The 24347-nt window shown below is 35.6% G+C and overlaps 1 protein-coding gene across 3 annotated transcripts in view; it reads right to left on the minus strand.

The window, feature by feature from the left end:
• Positions 1–24347, minus strand: part of SYCP1 (synaptonemal complex protein 1) — a 78637-nt gene that overhangs the window by 30645 nt on the left and 23645 nt on the right. For all 3 annotated transcript variants that reach the window (XM_021002453.2, XM_021002477.2, XM_021002448.2), the window contains exons 13-17: positions 21865–21959; positions 19588–19772; positions 9952–10019; positions 6214–6275; positions 2600–2704 (exon numbers count right to left, since the gene is read on the minus strand). In XM_021002453.2, coding sequence (XP_020858112.1) covers positions 2600–2704; positions 6214–6275; positions 9952–10019; positions 19588–19772; positions 21865–21959 — 515 coding nt within the window. The remainder of the gene's footprint in view (positions 1–2599; positions 2705–6213; positions 6276–9951; positions 10020–19587; positions 19773–21864; positions 21960–24347) is intronic.

The raw sequence follows: 24347 nt of genomic DNA on the forward strand, positions 1-24347 counted from the left end.
TCTTTCCCTCTAAATTCCTTGAGGGTAAGGACTGTCTTTCTTTGTGTTTACTTTTGTATTACCAGTACTTAGCACAATGCCTGATATAATAAAAATTTAATAAATACTTCATCTATCCATTTAGGCTGGTCCTCAGATCACCCACATACAATTCATCATTAGGCTATGCTCAAACACCTTCCAGCTTTGTACCATCTCCCAGAGTTTGTACTATTCTAGCACAATCTACAAAAACACTGGTTTATCTCCATGCCATGACGCAGTATCAGAATAGGTTGTAGATATTATAGAGTTGTCATTTGAGATTTTATAACTACTTTAAAATTCATGTAGATAAAACACCAGAATTTTTAAATAACAAGCTTTAAAGAATATTTGTACAATGGTACTTTCACTGAACTGAGGTGGTTTTGGAGTGCTCCAGAGTACAAATAACAATCTCATTCATGCTTCTCATCCTGTCCAAATCTCTTGCCACACATTTTCCATATAAGATCCTTTAAACATACTGGTGACTTTTCTCTCTTTTAAAAAAAAAAATGTCAGAGGTACTAATAGGATATTCACACTGTCCAGAATTTTCTTTATATAATTGGATCACTTCCTTTTCCAGACATATATTTTCTAAGTAATGTTTTTATATCACTTCTTGCATACAAACCATCCTTGTTAACATGCTAAAAATCTACTCATACCTACCATGAGTGCTTCCATCTTTGTCAGTAACTTGTAATCTAGATTCATCAAAAACTAAAGTGTCCTATGAGTCATGGTCATACAGCATCACCCAAGGAATATCAATATCAAAGAGACTGGCTTTTATGAAAATGAATAATTTGGTAATATTGGACAATGCTTTTAATGTCTCAAATTCAATCTACCCTTATTTCTTTTCGCTCTTCAATTCTGAGCTTGTTTCATTGTTCATGAGTAGCCTGTTTAAGATACGTAATACTGATGAACTAATTCAATCAACTGGTTATCCAGCTCTATGTTATACTCTAAGTAATAAGCATTTTTCAACTAGTTCAATTATCCTATATAGATTAAGAGGCTAATGTCTTTTGTATTCCTATAGATTTCACTGAGGAAGTTTTGTAGTATTCCAGGACTAACCGCAGCAAGTAGAATTTCATCTAAGGATGGAAACATTTGAAGAATTTCACCATCAAAATGGAATCCTGTTTTGAGGGGTTTAGTTTTTTGGGGTTTTTTTTTTTTGGCGGAGGGACTCCACACAGAAAATTTTCCCTTTTGCTGGAGAAGACCTCAGTTAAATATATTAAGTCTTTCGCTTTGATACCTGGCTTGATACCAATACTTAGCAGACTGTTGTACAAAATTACGTTATAATGCCTTGTATATTTTAATGTATATATGGGATGCAGCTTACATGAAGAGAAATTTCAAGATGTTATTTTGTTCTATATAGTCACTTTTTTTTAAAGAGCAATAAAAAAGGCACAATGGAATTTTATATTCTCTATGTCTTTCAGTCAGTTATGTAACCATAAATATGTAGAAAATAATCTGCAAAAGGCCTTCCTATTTACTGCTAATATTTTTATCAATGTTATTCTCAATGTATAGAACATTTTCATAAAGATTTTCATAGAGAAGAAGTACATACATGGGTCAGTCATTACTGATGCCTTCTCAGTCACTTTTTTTAAAAGTAAAAATACTACCTGTAATTTTTCCTGTTCCTTTAGAATTTTCTCCTTTTTGCTATCCCTAAGTATTTTTAAATTTGTATTATCTCTAGTATAGATTTGTTCTACAAATATTTAGACAGGAACAGTCCCTTCATCCGAATTTCACCTTTTAAAATAGCATTGTCACTTCTGTATAAAGCATATCAAGTACTGAGGTATAAATGTCCAAAGGTGGTGCTTCCATTAGCATTACCCATCCCATCCTCAACAGATCACTTCAAAAATATGTTTCATTTTGCTTTTGAATTTGTCTTCTTTCCACTTTCATCTACAAATGTTCCTGGGATGATTTGGGCTACCTGAATCTCATGACAACACAACTGACTAAATGATGTAGAATATATAAGATTTAATTATATTTCTTGTTTGATATAGTAATCAAATAAAAATTGATTTTGTACAGTAAAATGTAACTTTAAAGGTTCTCCTCCAATGAAATGTCTTTCATGCATATATTAAAATCATGCAAGATTTCTTAAAGTGTAAAAATGGAGAAAACTTAATTCAGCAACCCTTTAATTGTTTATATCAAGTTAATATCTCCCTCCAACAAAGGCCCAACTCTTTAACATCAATAGTTTTTCAGTGATACCATATAGCTATGAATCATAGGACACTACAGTCTCTAAAGAATTAAAGTGATATGTCACCCAAATGACAACAAAAAGAAACATTGAGAGTATGAGTAGGCTGTAATATATTACTAATTAGAATTACCTAGGAAAAGTGATATAAAGGATGTCATTAGAGCCTGTATAACTACAAAAGCAAGTAGTTACATAGCAAAAAAGGATAACTAATAGACAATTTAAAATGTCTATAAGCATTAATGTAAGACACATCCTCAGTAACAAAAATATCTGAAACAAAATAATTATACGTACCTCTCTGACTTGCAGAATCCCATTTAGCTCTATTTCTGTTGCCTTCAGTTTTTCAGTAATCGTCTCTAAATGCTTCTTTTCACTTAAAAGTCTTTGATTTACCTCCTAATTAAGAATATAAAGTAATCATGAATTTCAAAGTACAACTATTCACAATCATAAAACCTACAAACAAAAGCTGTGAACAAAACCATGATTTCAATAAAGATTTTTTTCCTTTGGCTGGAACTACAAATGCATACAAAATACATCTTTAGTCAATAAATAAATATGAAGGAACTGAAGTATAATCAAAAGGCCACTAGAGAGGGAGTCAAGAGAACCTAGGTTCTAGGTACAGCTATGTCATTAACTAGCTTTATGGACATAAGCAAATTTTCTTACATGTAAAATGAGTGGTTGGACAAAATTATTTTTTAAAATTCCTTCTAAATCTAAAATTTTATGATTCCTTGAAAAGATTATTTCTAAGCTCGTTTATAGTCTTACAGACCTGATTCTATGAAAAATTGTCAATTGTTATGGAGAGTAAAATGAAAATTTGTAAATATTACAGTTTCATGTGCTACAAGGTCATACATGGAAGGGGAAATCACCTAATACAGGAAATCTCATTTTAAAAAGACTACTATAATTTCTGATTCTATATAATAAAAGATTCATGTTCACAATTAATTACAACAGATATATTTTAATGAATCAAGTTCAGAAAAAAATTATTTAGAACTGATATCTTTACTAATTCTTGTCCACAGAGAAATCAACCTCTATAATAAAAATGTTACTTTGGTATTTAACATATACACATATATATATGTATATATATACACACACACACACATATACACACACACACATATATAAAATGACATATAAGCTATTCTTAAAATTTAACAGGTTTCACAAAAGGGTGTGGTTGTGGTTTTCAGTGATGGCATTAGTAAATAAGAGACTGAAGATCTGATAGTTCTCAAAGTGAAGATAAAAATCAAATTAAAAATGGGATAGGTCCTGGGCCAGATTTTTCTATCAGGCATATTAAAAAATCAATTATCTGAACCTAGAAATACTATCACCTTCTGTATAGCATAAAAATTAAAACCACAACCAAATAAGTATATCTTTAAAAGTTTATTAAAATGCAAACTAACCCTACACACAAAATATAATGACTTCAGTAAATACTCATGAACTAAAAGAATGAACACAATCTTCAAAGGAGTCTTCTTTACAACCATAAAATATCACATTCAAATTAATATAAGAACACAGTTTTAGAGCTGGAAGAGGCTTTCGAGGGCATCTATTCTCATTCCTTCATGTTATAGATGAAGAAATAGAGGCCAAATAATATTAGATGACTTGCCCAAGGCAAGATTTAAATTTAAATTTAGGTATTCTGATTCCATAGTCAGTATTCTTTCCATTGTACCATGGTAAAATTGTTTATATGACAAACATGGCAATAAGATGGGCAATGTATAATTTCCTTCTTTTAGGTAAACAGGAAAGAGAAATCATAAGGGACTTATTAAGGTTGAACTGCTTACATTCCTACCTGGAAAGATGATATTTGTAACTCATAAGACCTTTGTCAATATTAGGGTAGTTGGAGGGGAAAAAATTCTATGTAGATAGATAGATAGATAGATAGATAGATAGATAGATAGATAGATAGATAGATAGATAGATAGATGGCACAGGGTTAGTTGAAGATGAAGGGGTGATATCTGGAGAATAAAATTAAGGGGTGAGAGCATTATACTGGGAGAAGGAGAAAGGGAGAGGCAGAATGGAGTAAATTATCTCACAGAAAACAGACAAAAAAAGGCTTTTACAGTGGAAGAGACATAGGGGAAAGTGAGAGGGAATGAGTGAATCTTATTCTCATAGGATTTGGCTTAAGGAGGGAATACTATACACATTCAATTGGGTATGGAAATCTATCTTACCCTACAGGAAAATAGAGGAAAAGGGGATAAGAGAGCAGGGAGATAATAAAGGAGAGTGTGAGAGATGATCTCTCAGAATTGAAACCTCCTCAGGGAATCAATGGTTCTTGTTAATATTTCTTGATTGTTGCCTTCAAAACCCTCCCCCACTCAGAACCTTTTTTTTTAAATGCTTAGCAGAAAGAATAAGCCCTGCCTCCAACCTGAACTGCCTGCCCTTGCAAAACTTCCTGCCTTTTTCTTGTCTCTGGGCAAACTTGTGTAACTACCTTTGTTCTAGATTTCCGTGAAAAGAGTGTGCCCCCTGAAAGCCCAGCCAATGGGATAAGGGGAAGGGGGTTAGGGAGGAGGAACTTGCGTTAGGGTATAAATAAGCCTTGATTTCTATAGCAAATTCGTACTCTCCTGGTCTGAAATGGCGACTAAGAGGGTACCCTTTCTCATGAGAAAGCAATAAACTCCTTTCTACTTTCAAGGTATCTAAGTCTTTGTTTTTATTTTTGAGTAAGTGGTCTCTGTCCCACACAAGGTTGGGGGAGAGGGTAATCAGAAGCAAACACTTCTGAGGAGGGACAGGGTCAAAACAGAGAATAGAATAAAAGGAGGGCAGGATAGGATGAAGCGAAATACGGTTAGTTTTCCATAACATGACTACTATGGATGTGGTTTGCATGACTACACATGTGTAAAGTGTATCTAGTTGCTTGCCTTCTCAATGAGGGTGGGTAAGGAGGGAGGAAGGGTGAAAATTTGGAACTCAAAGTTTTAAAAACAAATGTTAAAAATTGTTTTCACATGCAACTGGGAAATAAGATATACAAGCAATGGAGTATAGAAATCTATCCTGTCCTACAGGAAAATAGAACAGGAAGGGGACAAGAGAAGGAGGAGATAGAAGGGATGGCAGATTAGGGAAAGGGGTACTCAGAACGCATGCTGTCTTGGGGTGGAGGGACAAGATGGGGAGAAAATTTGGAAGTCAAAATCTTGTGGAAGTGAATGTTGAAAACTCAAAATAAATATATAAATTAGTAAAACAAATTTCCTTCTTTTAAGAAGTAAGAACCAAGAATTCTAAACAAATTGTGGTACATAAATATAATGAAATATATCCACTAAGAACTGATTAATTAAAATAACAGGCAAACACAAGAAGACTTATTATATAAACTGATACAAAATTAAAGAAATGAAAGCAGGAAAATAATATACACAATTTTTACAATGCAAATGGAAAGAACAATAACAACAACAAAGACCCCAGACTTGAACATTGTATAATTATAATCATCAAGCTTGGTCCTGAAGAAAAGAGGAGAAAATGTACCCTCCTTTCTTTGTATAAAGGGGAAATATGGGTGTGGAACATTAAATAGACTTGGCTTATGTATTCAATAGTTTTCCTGAAATGCTTTTTTCCCTCTCTCTTTTTTATTCATTGCTATAAAAGACAGTAATTCGGATACCTTTGAAAAAGCAAAGTTATACTTTAATAAAAAGTATGTTTTTGGAGAGGTGAGACCTAAAATTGTTAAATTTTATTTTGTTTTTTAAAATTTGTTTGTTAAAATTCTAGAAGTCATAATAACATGCTGGACAAAAGCAACCTGCTGACAGTTGCCATCATCTCAATTACTTAGAGGGACAATCATATATATTTACCAAGGTTCTTTTTAATTCTTCAAGTTGTATTTCTTTGTCCTTTTCACATAGTTTCATGTCTTCTAAAATAAAAAAATAAATATATTAAAAGAACTAACTGTTACTGAGATTAAAAGATTGAGAATGATATGTGAAATGATTGAAGAAGTAGGAAATAAAAGAGTAACAAAGAGGAAATCAATCAACACATATTTATTCAGCACATCACATGTGTCAGCCACTGTGCAAGGCACTGGAGATACCTTAACTTAAGGGGAATGGTCTCTGCCCTCAAAGAGTTGATATATTATTGGGGAAAAACATAAATAAATATAAACAAACCCATGGAATTTTTTTTTGTCGAGAAGGCACTAGAGGCTAGGGTGAATAGGAAAGACCATGTAGAAGGTAGAACTTCAACTGGGCTTTAAAGGAAACTAGGTATTCTAAGAGATGGAGACAAAGAGGAGTGAATTCCAGGCATCTGGTCAAAGGCACAGGGATTAGAGATATAATGTTGTGTGTGAGGAATGACAAAAAGGTTAATTTGGCAAGAAATGAAAAAAAAACTTCTTAAAAGGGAAGCACTAGGCAGAGATAGATTAAGGACACGATGAAAAAACTGAAAACCAGGTAATATAGACAAATACATAATCTTATAGGATACTAATATATTTAAAACAGACCTATTATAAGGTCATCCATCATACACTGTTTCATATTCATTTGCCTTAATTTCAATTTATCACTATTTCTGTATCTTGTTATACCTATATCTATTCTAATCCTTCCCTATAATCTCAAAGGAAGCTGGATGATATTCTTCTCTGAAATTAATCTTACACTTATTATCATGACCCCATTCCTTCCTGTGTCTTTAAGAACCTCACTCCAGCAAGGATAACTTCCCTGTAAATATACTCTACCCTCTTTCTCTCCACAACTTTCTTACATAACTATCAATTCAATCAACAAATTTAGTTGTTAGGATTAATTACCAAGCATTACAAATCTCTTTTATCTTATAAATATTTAACCCTAATACTCCTTCTATCTATTATACAATTTCTGTCCTTCCTTTTATTACTACACTCCTTGAGCATGTGGTATTTTATAATCCAGTGCCTTTATTTCCTCTCCATTCACTTAGGAAATGTCTGCAAGCAGCCAGAAAGAAATAATTCAAATATCATGGAGTCACAGTCAGAATCATACACAACCTAGCAGCCACAACCTTAAAGGAGTGGAGAGCTTAGAATATGTTACAAAAGACAAAGAAGCTAGCATTACAACCATGAATTACTCATCCAACAAAACTAAATACAATCTTAGAGGTGAAAAAAATAGATCTTTAATAACAAAGGACTTTCAAGCATTCCTGATGAAAAGACCAGAGCTGAGAGGAAAATCTGACATTCAAAAACAGAACATTATAGAGAAGCATAAAAAGATAAACACAAGTAAGAAATCATAAGGGACTATGTAGAGTTAAACGGTTTACATTCTTAAATAGGGAGATGATACAGAAAACTCCTCAGAACTTTATTATCACCAGGGCTCTTAGAGGGAATCTAATTAGACAGAAGGCCTGAATGTGATTCTTTTATGTTTGAATGATCTCAAAAGAAGAATGGATGGGTGGGAAAGAGGAATATACTAGGAAAAAGGGGAAGGAGGAAGATTAATGGGGAAAATTATCTCACATAAATGGGGTGCACAAGGAAGCTTATACAGTGGAGAGATTAGTGAGGTAGAACAGACGACACCTGAACTAAACTCTCATGTGAAATGGTTAAGGAGGGAAGAATACACATACATACAATGTTGGGTACAGAAATTCATCTTACTTAACAGAGTTAAGATGAAAAGGGATTAAGAGAAAAATCAGGGTGTAATAAGAGGGAGGGTAGAATGAGGGAGGCAGTGGTCAAAAGCAAAATAGACTCTTAAAAAGGGGACAGGGAAAAAAACAGAAGGAAAAATATACAATACTTTTTAGAGAGAAATACATGTTTAGCAATCATAATTATGAATGTGAATGGACTGAACTCACTCATGAAATAGAAGAGAATAATAGAATGTATTAGAAACCAGAGACACACTTGAAACAGAAAAATACACACAGAATTAAAATAAGGAACTGGCACAGGATCTATTATGCTTCAGTTTAAGTTACAAAGGAAGGGATAGCAATCATGGTCTTAGACAAAGCAAAGGAAAAAAACAGACCTAATTAAAAGAAATAAACAGGTAAACTACATTTTGCTTAAAAATACCACAGACAATAAATTCATATCAATATTAAACATATACGTATCCCTGCCAGATCTAGACAAACATAACCATAAAATAAATAAGAAAGAAGTTAAGAAATTAAATAGAATTTTAGAAAAGTTAAATATGATATCCCTCTAGAGAATATTGGATGGGAAAGGGAATAGGATTGGATAAGAATGGAATTGGATGGGAATAGAAAGGAAGAGGAAATAATCATTTATATGTTGTCTACCATGTGCCTGACACTGTGCTTTACTGTGTTATATGCTACAAAAAATTCAAGAATGATGAGGAGTGAAAAGGCATTTGATTTGACACTGTTATTGGTTGGTTCATAGGGAACAGCTTCAGTAGAATGATGTGGACAGAAGCCATATTACAGGTGGTGAGAAAGTAAAGATAGTGAATATAGACTACTCAGCAGAAGTTTAGCAATGAAAGTGAATAGAAAGGTAGGGCATTAGCTAAAGAATGCAGGGGAAAATATCCGAGTTTTTTGTTTGTTTTTTGTTTAAATGATGAAAGAGAACTGAGCACATTTCTACCCAGAAGGAAAGAAGCCACAGGAGGACCTGAGTTCAAATCCAGCCTCAGACCAAACACTTGACACTTACTAGCTGTGTGACCCTGGGCAAGTTACTTAACCCCAATTGCCTAAAAATAAAAAAAAAATTTCATTTTTAAAAAGCCAGCAGAAAAAGGTTTGAAATGCAGAGTAGGAGGATAGTGCATGGTAGATTAAAGTCCTGGAGGATCTTGAATGAGATAGGACAGAGCACAAATTTAGGGGTTAATTTGGGCAAGAAGCAGAGTAACTTCATCCTTCGAAAACAGAGAAAAGAAGGAAAGTATGGGGAAGACATACAGAGGTTTTGAGATATCAAAAAGATAAAACATGAAGCATGTCAGTTAGTCTCAATTTTCTCTATAAAGCAGGAGACACAGTAAGCTGAAAAAGAACTAAGAATGAAACTAGGTTTGAGAAGAGGATAACCTTTGCAACAGCAGCTATGGAAAATATAGAAAGGAATTAATTTTTAAAAGCAATGAGGGCCCAGTTAAAGTTTGATAGTACCATTGTTAATTACATGTAAAATTATATATGGTATACATTTTAAAGAAAAACTTACATTTTTCCTATACACAGTTAATTCTCCAGAATGGCTGAAGTATGAAATACACATGTGAGATACAAAATATAAATGATATTTCTAACAATTAAAACTTTTAAGAATCCTGAAGTCAGTAATCTATGCACCCATCACCCCTTCAGGTTCCTTACAATTAAAGGAGTCCATGAACTGGAAAACTTGGTAAGCTTTTTCTAAGATTTGATTTTAAGACTTCCCTATTTCCTTAAAGCTAGACAAAGCGATCAAATAAAAAACTAGAAACCACATAGTAGCTAGTCTATTTCATTTTGAAATAATTAATTTTTAGATTAATTATTAAAAAGCATACTTGTTACTCTTTAAACTTTACCCAGTTCACTTGATTTCTTCTGTAGCTCCAAGGTAAGAGTTTTCAACAGTTCTTCATTTTGCTCCAATCTTTTAAAATATATTTTAAAAATGTAAAATGTCAACTACAAATACACTTGAGTAAACAATTCAGTTATCTAAGGTCAGATTATATAAAAGACAGTCAGAACTTAAGTAATATATTTATTTGCCTACTTCATTTAAATGCAAAGATCCCTTTGAAATCAATAGGGATTTTACATTAATTCATTATCTATTCTTATAAATGTTTCTTTTGAAAATGTGATATTTTATTATTAAAAATGACTGAATGCTATCCTATATTGCCTTTATATAAAAATGTAAATCATATGCTTATAATCTTATTTCTTAAATTTTTACTCCAAACTAAATATTTAGGAAGAAATACAAAGAATTAGCATTTCATTCACTCAGTGTCATATGTAAGATGCACCTTGATATACAGGGTAACCCAGGGGTGGGAAACCTGTGGCCTTAAGGCCACATGTGGCCCTCTAGGTCCTCAAGTACAGCCCTTTTACTGAATCCAAACTTTACAGAACAAATTAGGTCCTCAAGTGTGGCCCTTTGAAAAAATCTAAACTTCACAGAACACTGTCAAAGGGCCACACTTGAGGACCTAAAGGGCCATATGTGGCCATGAGGCCACAGGTTCCCCACCCTTGATGTAACCTACTAAAAAGAAGATAGGTTTGAAAACTAGCTATATGAGTTGCACAATTCATTTAACCTCATCAGAGCTCATTTCCCTAAACTGTAAAAATGAAGGATTTGTACTTGATCACCAAGGTCCTTCCTAATTATAAAATTCTATTATTCGATGATCACAAAAATTTTCTCCTTATTGCATATTAAGATATGACCACATTTTTTACTAGATAATTCAGGATAGCAGATGGGCACAGTAGCCAGGGCAAGTGGGACAGTGACAGAGAGGATATGAAAGTTTAGTTCCTTTCCCTTCTTCACTGCCCCCAGACTGAGTCTAAGTCAGTTGTACAGTGAGGGAAAAATATTAAGAATACTGCTGAAGCTAGGATTATAATTTTTGGGAAGAACTTCATCTTTCTTCACCAGAGTCCCCAGATTGAGTCCTACAGCTGAACCTTGGGCTAGTGCCCCTTGAAAGCAGCTAAAGATAGATTGGGGGAGAAGAAAGAGGATAGTTGTAAGGGAGTGAAAACAGTCTTTTTTTTTCTTCAAGCCAGGGATTACTGGACTCCAAACTCTAAAAATACAACTAAAGCACCAAGAATTGCTCGAGAATTAGCATAAACATTATCCATCTTAGATATGTTCACAGTCAGTGGATGGCTAGGATCAAAATGATCAAAATCTAAGTGATCTCAAGTAGAAGGCATACATGCCCAAAAGCAAAGGATTTTTGAAGAAAATATTAATGCTACACAGATGATGAGACTTCTCAGTCAAGTCAAGTCAACAAGCATTTATTAAGTATTTTATGTGACTGGCACTATGCTAAGTATTGGAAATAGAGAGGCCTTCAAGGAGCTCACACATATTTCTCAGCTATGCTAGACACTGTGCTAAGTACTGGGGATTCAAAGAGATACAAAGTAATCCCTGTCCTCAGTGAGCCCACAATCTAATGGGAATAATAGCATTCAAAACACTTATGTAAAAAACAGCTATATACAGGGTAAATGGAAGGTAATCTCAGAGGGAAGGCATTATTGAAAGAAAATGGAAAAGGCTTTTCACAGAAGGGCAAATTTTAGCTAAGACCTGAAGAAAGCCAGGGATGATAGATAATTAAATCCATGGGAGTTGATGAGAATTCTTAGCTAAAATAGTATAGAGGGACAAGAGGACCCAGGTCCAAGCTTTGGGAAATACTGACAGTTCACATAACATAAGTAGACTGCTCAGCAGACCTCTATGTAAAACAATTTTTACATAATGTGAATTTGCCCTTACTCACCTACTTCACTTAGCCTATATAACAAAAGCACACACAAAATAATACCTTACACAAGTCATAAGTGTACTAAAATCAGACATAGTAAGTACTGTATCATGATAATAAACAGAATTATGAAATGGAAGGTAAATGATAAAGTATGCACAATATTATACAGTAAAGTTAGCATAGGTGTGTAGTATGTTGCCCCTTCCCCACCCACTGCACCTAAGCCTTTATCACTGGTGGGTGACTGGGCAACTTTTTTTATGAAGCCTTCCAGAGATATCTGTAGAGTGGCTCTCTTTTTTTCTTTGTATATCATAACAAGCAATATTATCAACTAGACTTTGAACTTTTAAAAATCTTGAAGTATTCTGATTCATCTTTTCAATAAGAGAAACAAATTCACTCAAATGATGAAATGCTTCTGCTGTTTCATTGTGAACCTTTTTGGTTTGACCTCAGGCTCCAAAGCTTTCCTTTCATTTTCTGCAATCTTTGCAGCTAGAAGTTCATTCAGATACTCATTTGACAATTCTTCTTCATGAGATGAAATCAACTCCTCCACATCATTTGGCTAGTTTTACAATCTTATTACTCACTTCTTTAAATAGTTCATCTTTGTCAATCCATAAATCAGAATGAACTGTGTGCACATTTTTCCAAACTATCTTCATACTTGTTTCAGTTATATCTTCCCATGCCTTAGCAATATATATAGCAAACATAATATTTGCATGGCAAATATCATAGGACTTCCAGAAATCTCTCAATGTCAAGTCCTTATCAGCATCCCAAAGCTACAATTCCCTAGGTAAATATAGTGCATAATCACTCCCTGATCCATAGGTTGTAATAATTAGGTAGTTTTAGGGGGGAAGGTGGACCATTTTTACATTTTCATTACAATCATCCAGATGGAGAATGTGACCTCAGGCATTATCAAAATAAGTAGAATCTTTAAAGGAATGCCATTATCATTACAGAACTTTTCAGTTTAGGGAACAGAGCATTGCATAAACAAGGGGTGGGGAACCTGAGGCCTCGAGGCCACATGCTGCCTTCTAGGTCCTCAAGTGTGGCCCTTTGACTGAATCCAAATAAATATTCTGTGAAGTTTAGGTTCAGTCAAAGGGCCGTACTTGAGGACCTAGAAGGTGGCCTCGAGGCCACAGGTTCCCCACTCCTGGATAAACCAGTGTTCAAAGACAATAATGCCTTTTTGTTGTTGTTCAGACATTTTTCAGGCCTGTCTGACTCTTCATGACCCCATCTGGGGTTTTCTTAACAAAGATACTGGAGTGGTTTGCCATTTCCTTCTCCTGCTCAGGAAACTGAGGCAAACAGGGTTAAGTGATTTGCCCAGGATCACATAGCTAATAAGTATCTGAGAACAGAGATTTGTTGTTGTTGTTTTGGGGAAGAGGAGCAAGGCGATTGGGGTTAAGTGACTTGCCCAGAGTCACACAGCTAGTAAGTGTTACGTGTCTGAAGTTGGATTTGAACTCAAGTCCTCCTGACTCTAGGGCTAGCACTCTATCCACAACACCACCTAGCTGCCCTGAGGCCAGAGTTTTAAACTCGGATAGATGAGTCTTAGTGATTCTAGATTTGGTACACTATCCACTACACCACCTAACTGCCCCATGCCTTAAGGTTAGTGAAACAATGCACCAGTAATATTGCCTCGGTGATTCCTTTCAATGCTCTGGGATTTTCTGAGTGGTGCATAAGGCAAGTCTTAATCTGCAAGTTCCAGATGCATTGCCTCCAAGCAGAAGAGTAACCATTTTTTGAAGCTTTATGCCCCAGTATAGTTTTTTCCCTCCACAAAGATGTAGGTTTAAGGTCACATTCTTTGATCAAGTAGGATGGTTTCATCTACATTAAAGATTTGCTCTGGGAAGCAGGGACCTTCATCTATTATTTTTTTGCATTTTTACCTTTAAATCTTCAAAAAGGTATTGAGGCTTGGCTTGAATTGCCATAAAGCTTAAAAGAATATTCTTCTAAGTCTGGTCTTCTGTCCACATGGTTAATAGTTTTTCCATTTATAGAACAGCCCTTTCTCTTTGTTTTGACAGATAAATCAACTTCATGCAAGTACTGCCTTTTGTGTGCTCCTTTTTCTGGGCAACATCCTTCACCATAGTATTCAGAGTCGACACTGCAAGACTAAGTTCATGTGCTACTGATGACAATTTTTGGCTTTCATATTTTCTAATTATTTTCATTTTCATTTCCAATTCTATTAGCTTATGCTTATGACAATTCACTTTTCCTCTCCAGCACATTTGCTGCCAGCCATGGTGAAAATATAAAAATCACTACTGAATGCAGGAAAGGGAACAGTATCACTTACTGTCTGCAGACAACCGGGAACTTACTCAGAGATGCTTCCAGTTTACATTGCCCACATCATACAGTGTCTTATTGTATAGTGTCTGCTTTGTATAAGGAATTTTCATAATTTTTTTTTTGGAATGTGGATTTCTTTGGAATTCTTTACATAAAGTGGAATTTGCATAATGTGAAATTATGTAAAGCAAGAACTGTCTATACCCATAGCAGTGGGCCTGAACTGAATAAAGATCCAGCAAAAGAGACTAAGAAGGATCAGTCAGAAAGTTAGGAGAAGAACCGGGAGAAAGAAGTGTAGAAAAAATCTAGAGAGAAGAGAATATCAAGGAGAAGGTGATTAACAGCACAAAAAGCTGCAGAGATGTCAAGAAGGATGAGGATTGAGAAAGGGCCGTTAGAATTGTCAATTAAGAGATAAATGACAATTTTGAAGATTGTGAGCTCCTTGATACATTTTTTACCTTTAGCTATATCCCCAAGCACAGTGCTTGGCACTTTCTTACTTGGCTGCTCTAAGTTGGGACAGCTTTGACTTCTCCACCATGTGCCAAACAAGCTCATTGTTGTGAAAACCTCATCACCTTACAAGATCTCATCACCTTTAGGACTCCCCCTCATCACCAATCCCCGTCCCTCTGATTGCAAGATGAAGCAATGAACCCCAAAACCTCCACATAAAGAGGTAGCTCAGATCAGAAAAAAATTCCTCATTTCTCACCTGGCTACACTACTTTTTGGGACTTCTTTGATTTTTCCACCATGCCCTCGCATCTGGTAGCTTTCTTGGCTGCACTCCCTTCCCCACTTTTCACCTTCCTTTTATGAGTAATTTTCCCCTGTTAGATTGTAAACTCTGTGAGGGCAGGGACTTTTTTTCATATTTGTATCCCCAGCACTTAGCACAGTGCCTGACATATAGTAGACATTTAATAAATGTTCATTTACTGACATCTTAGGTGACTGACTGATTTTGAAAAGAGAAGTTCCAGTTGAACAATGAGTTTGGAAACCAGACTGCGGAAAGTTCAGGGAAAGAAGTGGAGGCCCTGATTGCAGAGGACTTTCTCAAGGAATTCAGCTATGAAATGAAGGAGATACATAAGACAACAGCTAGTGGGGATTAATGGATAAAATTAAGGGTTTTTTAAAGACTGGGGAGACAGGGACATGTTTGTAGGCAGTAGAGAAGCAGCCAATAAACAGGGAAAGATTGAAAGTTAGTGAAATAGTGAGAATTATAGAGGGAACAATATACTGAAGATGAGACAGAATGAGATAATGCATACATATAGAAGAGTTCACCTTGGCAAAGAGAAAGGCCACATCTTCATGCAAGATAATGGTAAAGAATATAGTGAAGAATAGCATCTGAATGATGTGAGATAAAGAGGAAGGTGAAGAGAGAGCTCTCAATGGATAATCTCAATTTTTTAGTGATGTGTGAGGCAAGATTATAAGATTCTAAGCTGAGAGGGTGGAAAGAAAGGGAACAATGGGGTGTTTGAGAAAGGAGAAAAAGGTTTGGAAAAGCTACTATAATGACTGGGATAATCAAATAATAATATGTAAAAGAACTGCCTTGCTTCAGTGAGGGCCTCTTTAATTTCTTCATTCCAAATCATGTTTTTCAATTTTTACTGTCCTCCTCTGTGACCGCCTTTAATAAAGTCACTCACTATTAACAAAGTTGATAGACAGAAAAAGTCAATTTTGGTGGGGTTGATGGAGGCCAGGCTCAGTAACACATTGTTAGTGGAGCTATGAATTCATTCTTGTAAAAAACAATTTGAAATAATTATGTGAGAAAATGAATACATGGATAAAAAATATTTTTTCAGCGCTTACTAGATACCAAGCACTGCACCAATTGTTGGAATGCAAACACAAAAGCAAAATAGTCTCAGTCTTCACAAGACATACTGGTAGGAGGAGATAATACATATATAGTATTCCCTCTGTACTCATTCTCACAACTCAAACTGTCTAATTAGGCTAGGCCCTGAAAGGGCAATGACTATTACTTCTTCCCTCAGGGATCCAGGAGTAACCCTGAGGGTCTCTAGGGTTTTTAGTATTGTGGTACGAGTCCCCTCTGGTGTGCTCCCCATTGATTAGCAACCAGTTAATTAGCTTTTAGAAAAGAGCTAAGTTAATATAATAAGAACAGTTGGCATAAAATATTTGCCCCCTCCCCCAAAACTTTGGGGCATACTCTTACATGAGTACACACAGAGCCTAAAAGCTTAAGAGTATAATGATGACGAGGATATATGCAGACAATGTATGTGTGGCCAAAAGACTAAATCACAACTTCTGGTTACTCTTAAGTCCTTTCTTGAGTCTTTCGATGGTATTCTTTTTTGGTTCAAGGTATTACATACCTTTAACCTGTTTCTGCCCCCAGGTTGCTTTCTTTCTATACCATTCTATGTCTGCATTTGCTCATGGTTCTCCTCAGTGTGTGTCTCTCTATTCCATATTGCATGAGTTGTCGCCCCTTGTCCTTCTCTCTCTAATGACTCAGTCAGTGGAAGGAGGGGAAGAAAGAATGAGTTCTCCCTTCTACGTAAGAGTAGCTCTCCTTCAGGCTTGGCTTGAACAAGAACCCTTGACTCCAGAACTGAATCCTCCACTGCTGGCCTGTACACTTTGGGACTGAGCTCACCAATGAACTGACTGCCATTTTATATATGTTCAATGACTGATCTCAGCCAATCTTCCTCTCATTGACTGTCCAACAATGAGCCCCAGACCAAGCCCTACTAGATCACTGCTTGGGTCCTGATAGCTCAGAATGAATGTAAATAGCAATTGTTTCTGTTTTGGCCAGAAATCCTGAGGGTCTTCCCCTATCAAGTTGATTTTTTTTTAACTAGGTAAAAGAGGCCACTCTTTGCTTCATTTCTTACCTAGCCTTAATCACTAAGTGGGTGTTTGCCTCAAACTGAGACCCATTAAAGACCTTAGCTTAAAAGGGCCAAGGTCACCCACTGCATCCAGGGCCATCTCCAGTCATCTTAGCTATCTTGCCACTGGACCCAGACGGCTCTGGAGAAGAAAGTGAGGCTGGTGACTTTTCACAGCTCTCACTCAAATCCAATTCATGTGCATGTCATGGCATCACCGCCCTGATGTCATGATCCTCTTCAGAATGAAAGACAAACACCAACAACCTTCTCAGCCAATCACATCATTTCTTCCTTGACCCAATCAAAATACTCATACCTCATAAAGTGATCACAGGGTATGAAGCATTTTGTTTTTATACTTAAATTTTCATCAGGTTCTTTGATTTATTTATTAAATGTGGTAAGAGAGGAATCCTATCCTGAAACATAAAGTATAATAGAGTAGTGGCTAGACATTATAAAACTAAATGATTGTTATTACTAGCTAATATTTATATAATACTTTAAGGATGTTTTAGTTTGGAAAGTCACAAGGTTGCTGAGTGGACTCATAGGGGAGTCAACTGAAACACTCTTTCCATAATCAATGGTAGTACTGATTTGATGAAGCTATCCAAAGTAAGAGGTGAAAGGGGAAGAAAAGGAGAAAGGAAAATATGCCTAGAGCAGCAGTGAAGATGTCAACATCATAGACAAGGTAGATGATTGGACAGGATGGGAAGCATGGCCTCAGATCTAGGACCCACTATATATAGTAGGCTATGTTTGGCTGTACAGACTAATTCACCATTAAGATTAGGCCCCAGGAGAGTTGTTACAAAGGTGACTACACTGTCTCTACTGACTCCTACATAACCTCCTTTTGGGGATTTGAAGCTGCTCACAGCCTGGTTCCAACCTATATCTCCACACTCATATATCACTCCCCTCCCAGGATTCTATGGTCCAATCAAACTGGCCTTGTCTCTGTTCCTTACATGTTCCATCTCCCATTTCCATGTCTGTGTACTAGCTTTCCCCAAAAGGGACAGTTCTCTGTTTCATAACCCTAACCCTCATTACCTAAGTACCACCTTTTATATGAAGGCTTTCCTGATTTCCCCAACTACTAGTAATCATCCCCCCTAACTACTTTGCATTTAACTTTCTTCAATTTATTTTGTACCTATTCTGTATATATTTATTCTGTATATATGTATATATATAAATGCGTGTACATGTATTATAAGTGTATGTTATCTCCCTCCATAGAGTACAAGAGCACCTTGGGAGCAGAGACTGTTTACCTTTTGGGGTTTTTTTTTTACCTCCTAATAGCAGCAGCATTAATATAAGGCTTTAAGCTCTTATATTAATGAAATGATACAGAGTAAAGAAAGCAAAATCAGGACAACAATATACATAATGAGTACATTATTATAGGTACTGTACAAATTGTTTACCTGCTTTTGCATATTTCATGCTGTATCAATTCATTCAATTCTTCCTATATTTTCCTGAATTCTTCATATTCATTGTTTCTTAAGAATCAATAATATTCCATTACATTCATATACCACAATTTGTTCAACCATTCCCCAACTGATGGGTACTCATTTTCCTTTTAGTTCTTTGTTACTATAAAACAATGCTGCTATTAATAGCTTTGTCTATATACAAAGACCTTTCCCTATATATTTGATATCATTGAAGTATATGCCTAACATACTAACATCATTGGGTCAAAGGAAATGTATAGTTTAATAACTTTTCTAGCATAATTTCAAATATTTCCAGAATGATTGGACCAAGTAGACTATGTGCTTGTCTTCCAACAGCCCTTGCCATTTTTGTTCTTTGTCATCTCTGACAATAAATATCATTAGTGTGACGTAACATCTTAGAATCGTTTTAATTCATATTTCTGCTCTTACTGATGATTTGGAGCATTCTTTCATATGACTGTTAATGGCTGGCATTTCTTCATTTGAAATCTGCCTATCCATATTCTTTAACCATTTGCATAGTAGGGATTAGCTCTTATTCTTACATGTTTATGTCAATTCCTTATGTATCTTGATATTATAGTAATTTTTCACAAATTATCCTCAATTTAGTTTATTAGCAGACAGTCATTCACAAAGCAATCTACAAATACTATTAAGTTTGTCTAATGGCTATGTTCAAGGCCCTTTGAGCCTCAAGCAGAGCCTACTTAGAACTTTCCCTAACATACCTCCCTATCTAGGATAAGTCTCTAAAAATGAGGACTATTCCAATAAAACACTGATGTTCTGTTCATCTGAACCATACACAAGGGGAATAAAGTATAATTGCTATAAGAAGTTAATTTTATAATTAGTAGAAAATACTCAATGTATAATAAAAGTAGGTGAATTTTCATTATGCTAAATCTAAAGTTGTATTTTGTTATTGTTTTCACCTGTGCTGTTCTCTTCTCAACAATTCCTTCAAGTTGGAAATAGTAGTTTCAAATTCAGCAATGACTGATGAATGTGTAACCTTAGCTTCACTCATTTCTTCCATTTGAGCTTCTTTTTCTCTTGTAAGCTGAATTATTGTTTTGCCTGCAGTCTGTAATTCTTCCTCTAATATCTTCTGAGAACTCTAAAATGAATAAAATACAAAACAAAAAGACATATTTAAAACACATTTAAAAAGAAAAATGTTGGGTTTTTGCTTGTTTTTGAGACTAGGTCTCTCTCTCTCTCCTAAGCTAGAAGTACAGCAGCCACTCACAGTCCAATCCTAATGTTGATACATGTGGAAGCTTTGACCTGCTCCATTTCCAATCTGGGAAGATTTGCTCCTCCTTAGGTATCCTGGTGGCCTCCACTCCTGGAGTCTGACCATATTGGCAGAAGACTCAATAAGCTTTAGCCCTACTACATCTCAGAACTTCTGAACTCAAGGGATCTGCCAGCCTCAGCCTATAGGCATGCACAACCTAGCAAAAAGAAAAGCTTAAATATATAAATGTTATGTTCCAGTCTCTGTAATTTGCCTCTATATGATATGACATCTCATATCTATTAACTGTAGTAAGGGTTGAGAACTGATTGGCATCTTTGGATTTGTAGTTCACAGGATCAGGCATTCCCCTTCTCAAGATAGAATTTCCCACCTTAACATCAACTGGGCATTTTTGTGATCTTTGAGCCAGAAGGCAAAATTGAGCCACACTCTGAACTTACACAATCTATGAAATTCTCACTGAGAAGAAAAAAAATTGTGGAGACTTCAGTAGATAAACAGCAGCAGCAATAAGGTCAGCCTCCCCAGCTCTAAGACAGAAAGAATTAGCAACACAAGGACCACAGGAAAAAAGAACAACAAATTGAACTGGGTTGTGGCAAAGAAGGGAGAGATCAAGGAAGACTATAGGCCTTAGAGGTATCTTAGAATAAAAGACTATAGAGCAACTAGATGGTGCAGTGGATAGAGCACCAGCCCTGGATTCAGGGGGACCTGAAATCAAATCCAGCCTCAGACACATAACACTTATGAGCTGTGTGACCCTGGGCAAGTCACTTAACCCCATTGCCTAGCCAAAAAAAAAAAAAGAATAAAAGACTTGATATCACCAGTTTTACCCACTTCTTCCCAGACTGAGGGAAGTCCAAGATGTCTACTCTTTCCCAGGTTCCCCTTCTGATGCCTATCTATTAACAGACACTATAACATACTTTGCTCATTTCTTTACCCAAATGTTTTCAAGAACCTGGATTTTGACTCAACTATAGGATGTGAGAGATAAAAATAAATTGAAATTAAGGCAGAGAGCCAAGCCTCTACCTAAACATTAGGAATTTTCCCAACTAGAGATTCTGAGCAATTGTGATTGTAGTCATAACTTTTAATATAAAATTAATAAAACAGCATAGAAGATTCCAGGGAGCTAAGGGGTTTTTATATTGCCCTTGGGCTTAAAAAATGAACTAATTGGCGTACCAAAGGGAGGCTGACTAAATTTCCAAAGACTAAGGGGAGGTAGGGAGGAGAATTGGTAACTTTCAGTATTAATTCGCACCCTCCTCCATCATACCATGTCCACTTGGTATTACATTGGGAGTACAATAAATGTTGAGCTCTACCATTGTACCTTTCCTTCAAAGCCCAGCTAAAGTCCTTTCTCCAATGGAATACTTTCTTAAATTTCTCCAACCCACAATGATCCTTGCTTCTCTGAATTCATATACCATTTTGCTTAAACCAACATTTATTAAGACCTGACTGTATTCAGGGCCCTATTTGAAACAATGTAGAGGACACAAAGATTGAAGGAAACACGATCCTTGGACTCACTGAGTTTACATTCCAACCAGGAGACAAGATATGATACATATTTCAAAAATTATAGTACCAAATGATGCATAAGTAATATAAAATAATCCATTTATTGCCTATATTACTTATTTTACACATAACTATATTTTATTGTTTCATTTTCATCTTTATATCCCTAACTTGTAATATAGTGCTTGAGACATAGGAGGTAATTAATAAATACTTGGTAACTACTGATGATTACCTTTTTAGATTTTGTCTCACCACCTAGACTATGAACTCTTTGAGGTCAAGGACTATGTCTTATATCTCCTTAGTTTTCACTTTATCATGCACAAAGTAGTATTCAAAAAATGTCTGTTCACTGGGTTTTACTGCCTATAAAGAATATTTAAAATAACATAAAACATACCTCACTTTTTTGCAAAGACATTTTAATTTCTTCTAATTTTGACATCAAGTGATCCTGTTGGTCTTTGGATTCTTTTAAGTTTTCATTTTGCCATTCTAAAAAAATTATTTTTACATAAAGAAATATCAAATGTTAGTGGAAAACATATACTAAGAGAATATATTTACCCTATTTATTTAATATTTTAAGGATCTTTAGGGTTGGCATTCTCTCTATCAAAATGAATCATAACCCCTCTGAGACAGTTTACGAGAGTGGCTGTGACTGATCTAGTGATGAGTTTTATTAGCTTTTATCTGTGAGGAGTGTCACTTAGAGAAAAAGATCAGTAATTTAAGGGACTTAGAAATCAGTTTTGTCTAGAGTAGTCAATTCACTTGGTTAGAGCATATGCCACTAATAGTACTGCAGATTTGATACCTGTAAAGTCAGTTGGTTTCATTCAAAGAAAAAAAATCTTCTGTAAACTACTTTGTGAAAGCAGCAGTAGCTTTAAGAGCTCTGAACCCACAGACAGTAAGGGGGTGGGACAACTGGTCAGAAGGAGATTATGGGAACTCTTTGTTGGTACTGGGTGCATGACTCTGTTGCATTGCCCATGCTTAGTTCCAGATCCCAGTCACAGGGACAAAGAAGAGCATTAGCTCATTGGCACTTGTGACCACAGGAGTGCAGGGCCCTGGTCACAGTTCCATAATGGAGAAGAGCACTTCTGGTGGATCACAGACCACAGCACAGGCCAGTAAAGCAGTACCACATCTCTCCTTAGATCATACCACCTTTGAAGAACCAAACACTTACAGTCCCCCAGAGCTAGCTCTGAAAATAGCAGCATGAAATAATTCAAGCTTGAGACAGTGCCCCTTTACTCCAAGAGCACAGCCCAACTTTAACACAAAGTTAAAAATCAAAAAATAGGCTAGAAAATGAGCAAAAACCAAAATCTGTCTAGAGGAACAAAAGGTCAAGAATATCAAAGGAATCAATGAAAAAAAAAGTGAAGGAAGTTGCCCAGCAGTACTAGATCTCAAACTTTATTACAAAGCAGCAACTATCAAAATAATCTGGTACTGGAGAAGAAATAAAGTAGTGCACCAGTGAGACAGATTGGGTACACAATATAGACACATATCAGAGATATTGTGGGTTTAGTTCCAGATCACCACAATATAGAGATTATCACTAAAAAAGCAAGTCACATGGATTTTTTTTATTTCCCAGTGCATATAAAAGTTATATTTACATTATTTTTGTTGTTCAGTCATTCAGTCATATCTGACTCCAGATGTCCCCATGAACATTGTCCAAGGGGTTTTCTTGGCAAAGATACTAGAATAGTTTGCCATTTCCTTTTGCAGTGTGTCTCCATTTCACAGATGAGGAACTGAGGCAAAGCAGTTTTTAGAAGAAATCAAAGATATATACATATCCATATGAAAAAAGCCTCCAAATAGCTATTGATTAGAAAAATGCAAAGTAAAACCACCTCACATTTATCAGATTGGCTAACATGATAGAAAAGGAAAATGACAAATGTTGGAGGGAATGTGGAAAAATTGGGACGCTAATGCACTATTGGTGGAGTTGTGAACTGACTGAACCATTCTGGAGAACAATTTGGAACTATGCCCAAAGGGCCACAAAACTGTGCATACCCAGCAATGCCACTACTGGGTCTGTATCCCAAAGAGGTTAAAAAAAGAAAGACACTGTATTTTGACCCCAACATAGTGATGTCATTTTGGTCCTCTTTGAGAACAAAGGACAACAACGAACCAATCATTTTCATTAGGAAAACTGCCATTAGGTTCTCTGAAAAAGTAAAAAGTGAATTTTCTAAGAAAGATAGCAAGATGCAGTGGAAAGGGCACTGAATTTACCAAGGACCCAGGTATATACCCTATTTCTGACACTCATTCAGCGGGACCTGGGGCAAGTCACTTCTCTGCTCTGAATATTTCCTTATCTATAATGGAGGATAGTAAAACTTACACTACCTACCACAAAGAATTATTTTTGTGATAAAGATGCTTCATACAGCTTAAATGGCCAAAGAAGTGTGCTGTTATTATTCTGAGAAAAGTGAGATGCAATGCAACACACCAAAAAAAGTGCAATAATCATTTACAGGACTGATAGGTTGTAAGCACAAAAGAGAAACAAAACCTGGAAACAGATTATACAGCAAGCCCACTTAATACTTTACTGAAAAAAAAATAAAACCATTCACCAAGAGTTTCTCTTTTTCCCCCTCTTCATCTCACATCATTCAGACATCTCTCCCTTTTAAAAGCCTCATGAGAATGTACTCTCCTTGAGAAGGCAGTGTTTTTTGCCTTTTTTTGAATCACCAGTGCTTAGCACAGTGCCTGGAACATAGCAGATACTTAATAAATGCTTTTTAACTGATGTCAGTCAGTTCTGTGCACATTACACATTACCTTTTCTGATATGTTTAACTAACATCTGCAAAGAGACTTAAG

The sequence above is a fragment of the Phascolarctos cinereus genome, unplaced genomic scaffold (genome assembly GCF_003287225.1).
Source record: "Phascolarctos cinereus isolate Bilbo 61053 unplaced genomic scaffold, phaCin_HiC Scaffold_5;HRSCAF=322, whole genome shotgun sequence".
Lineage (NCBI taxonomy): Eukaryota > Metazoa > Chordata > Mammalia > Diprotodontia > Phascolarctidae > Phascolarctos > Phascolarctos cinereus.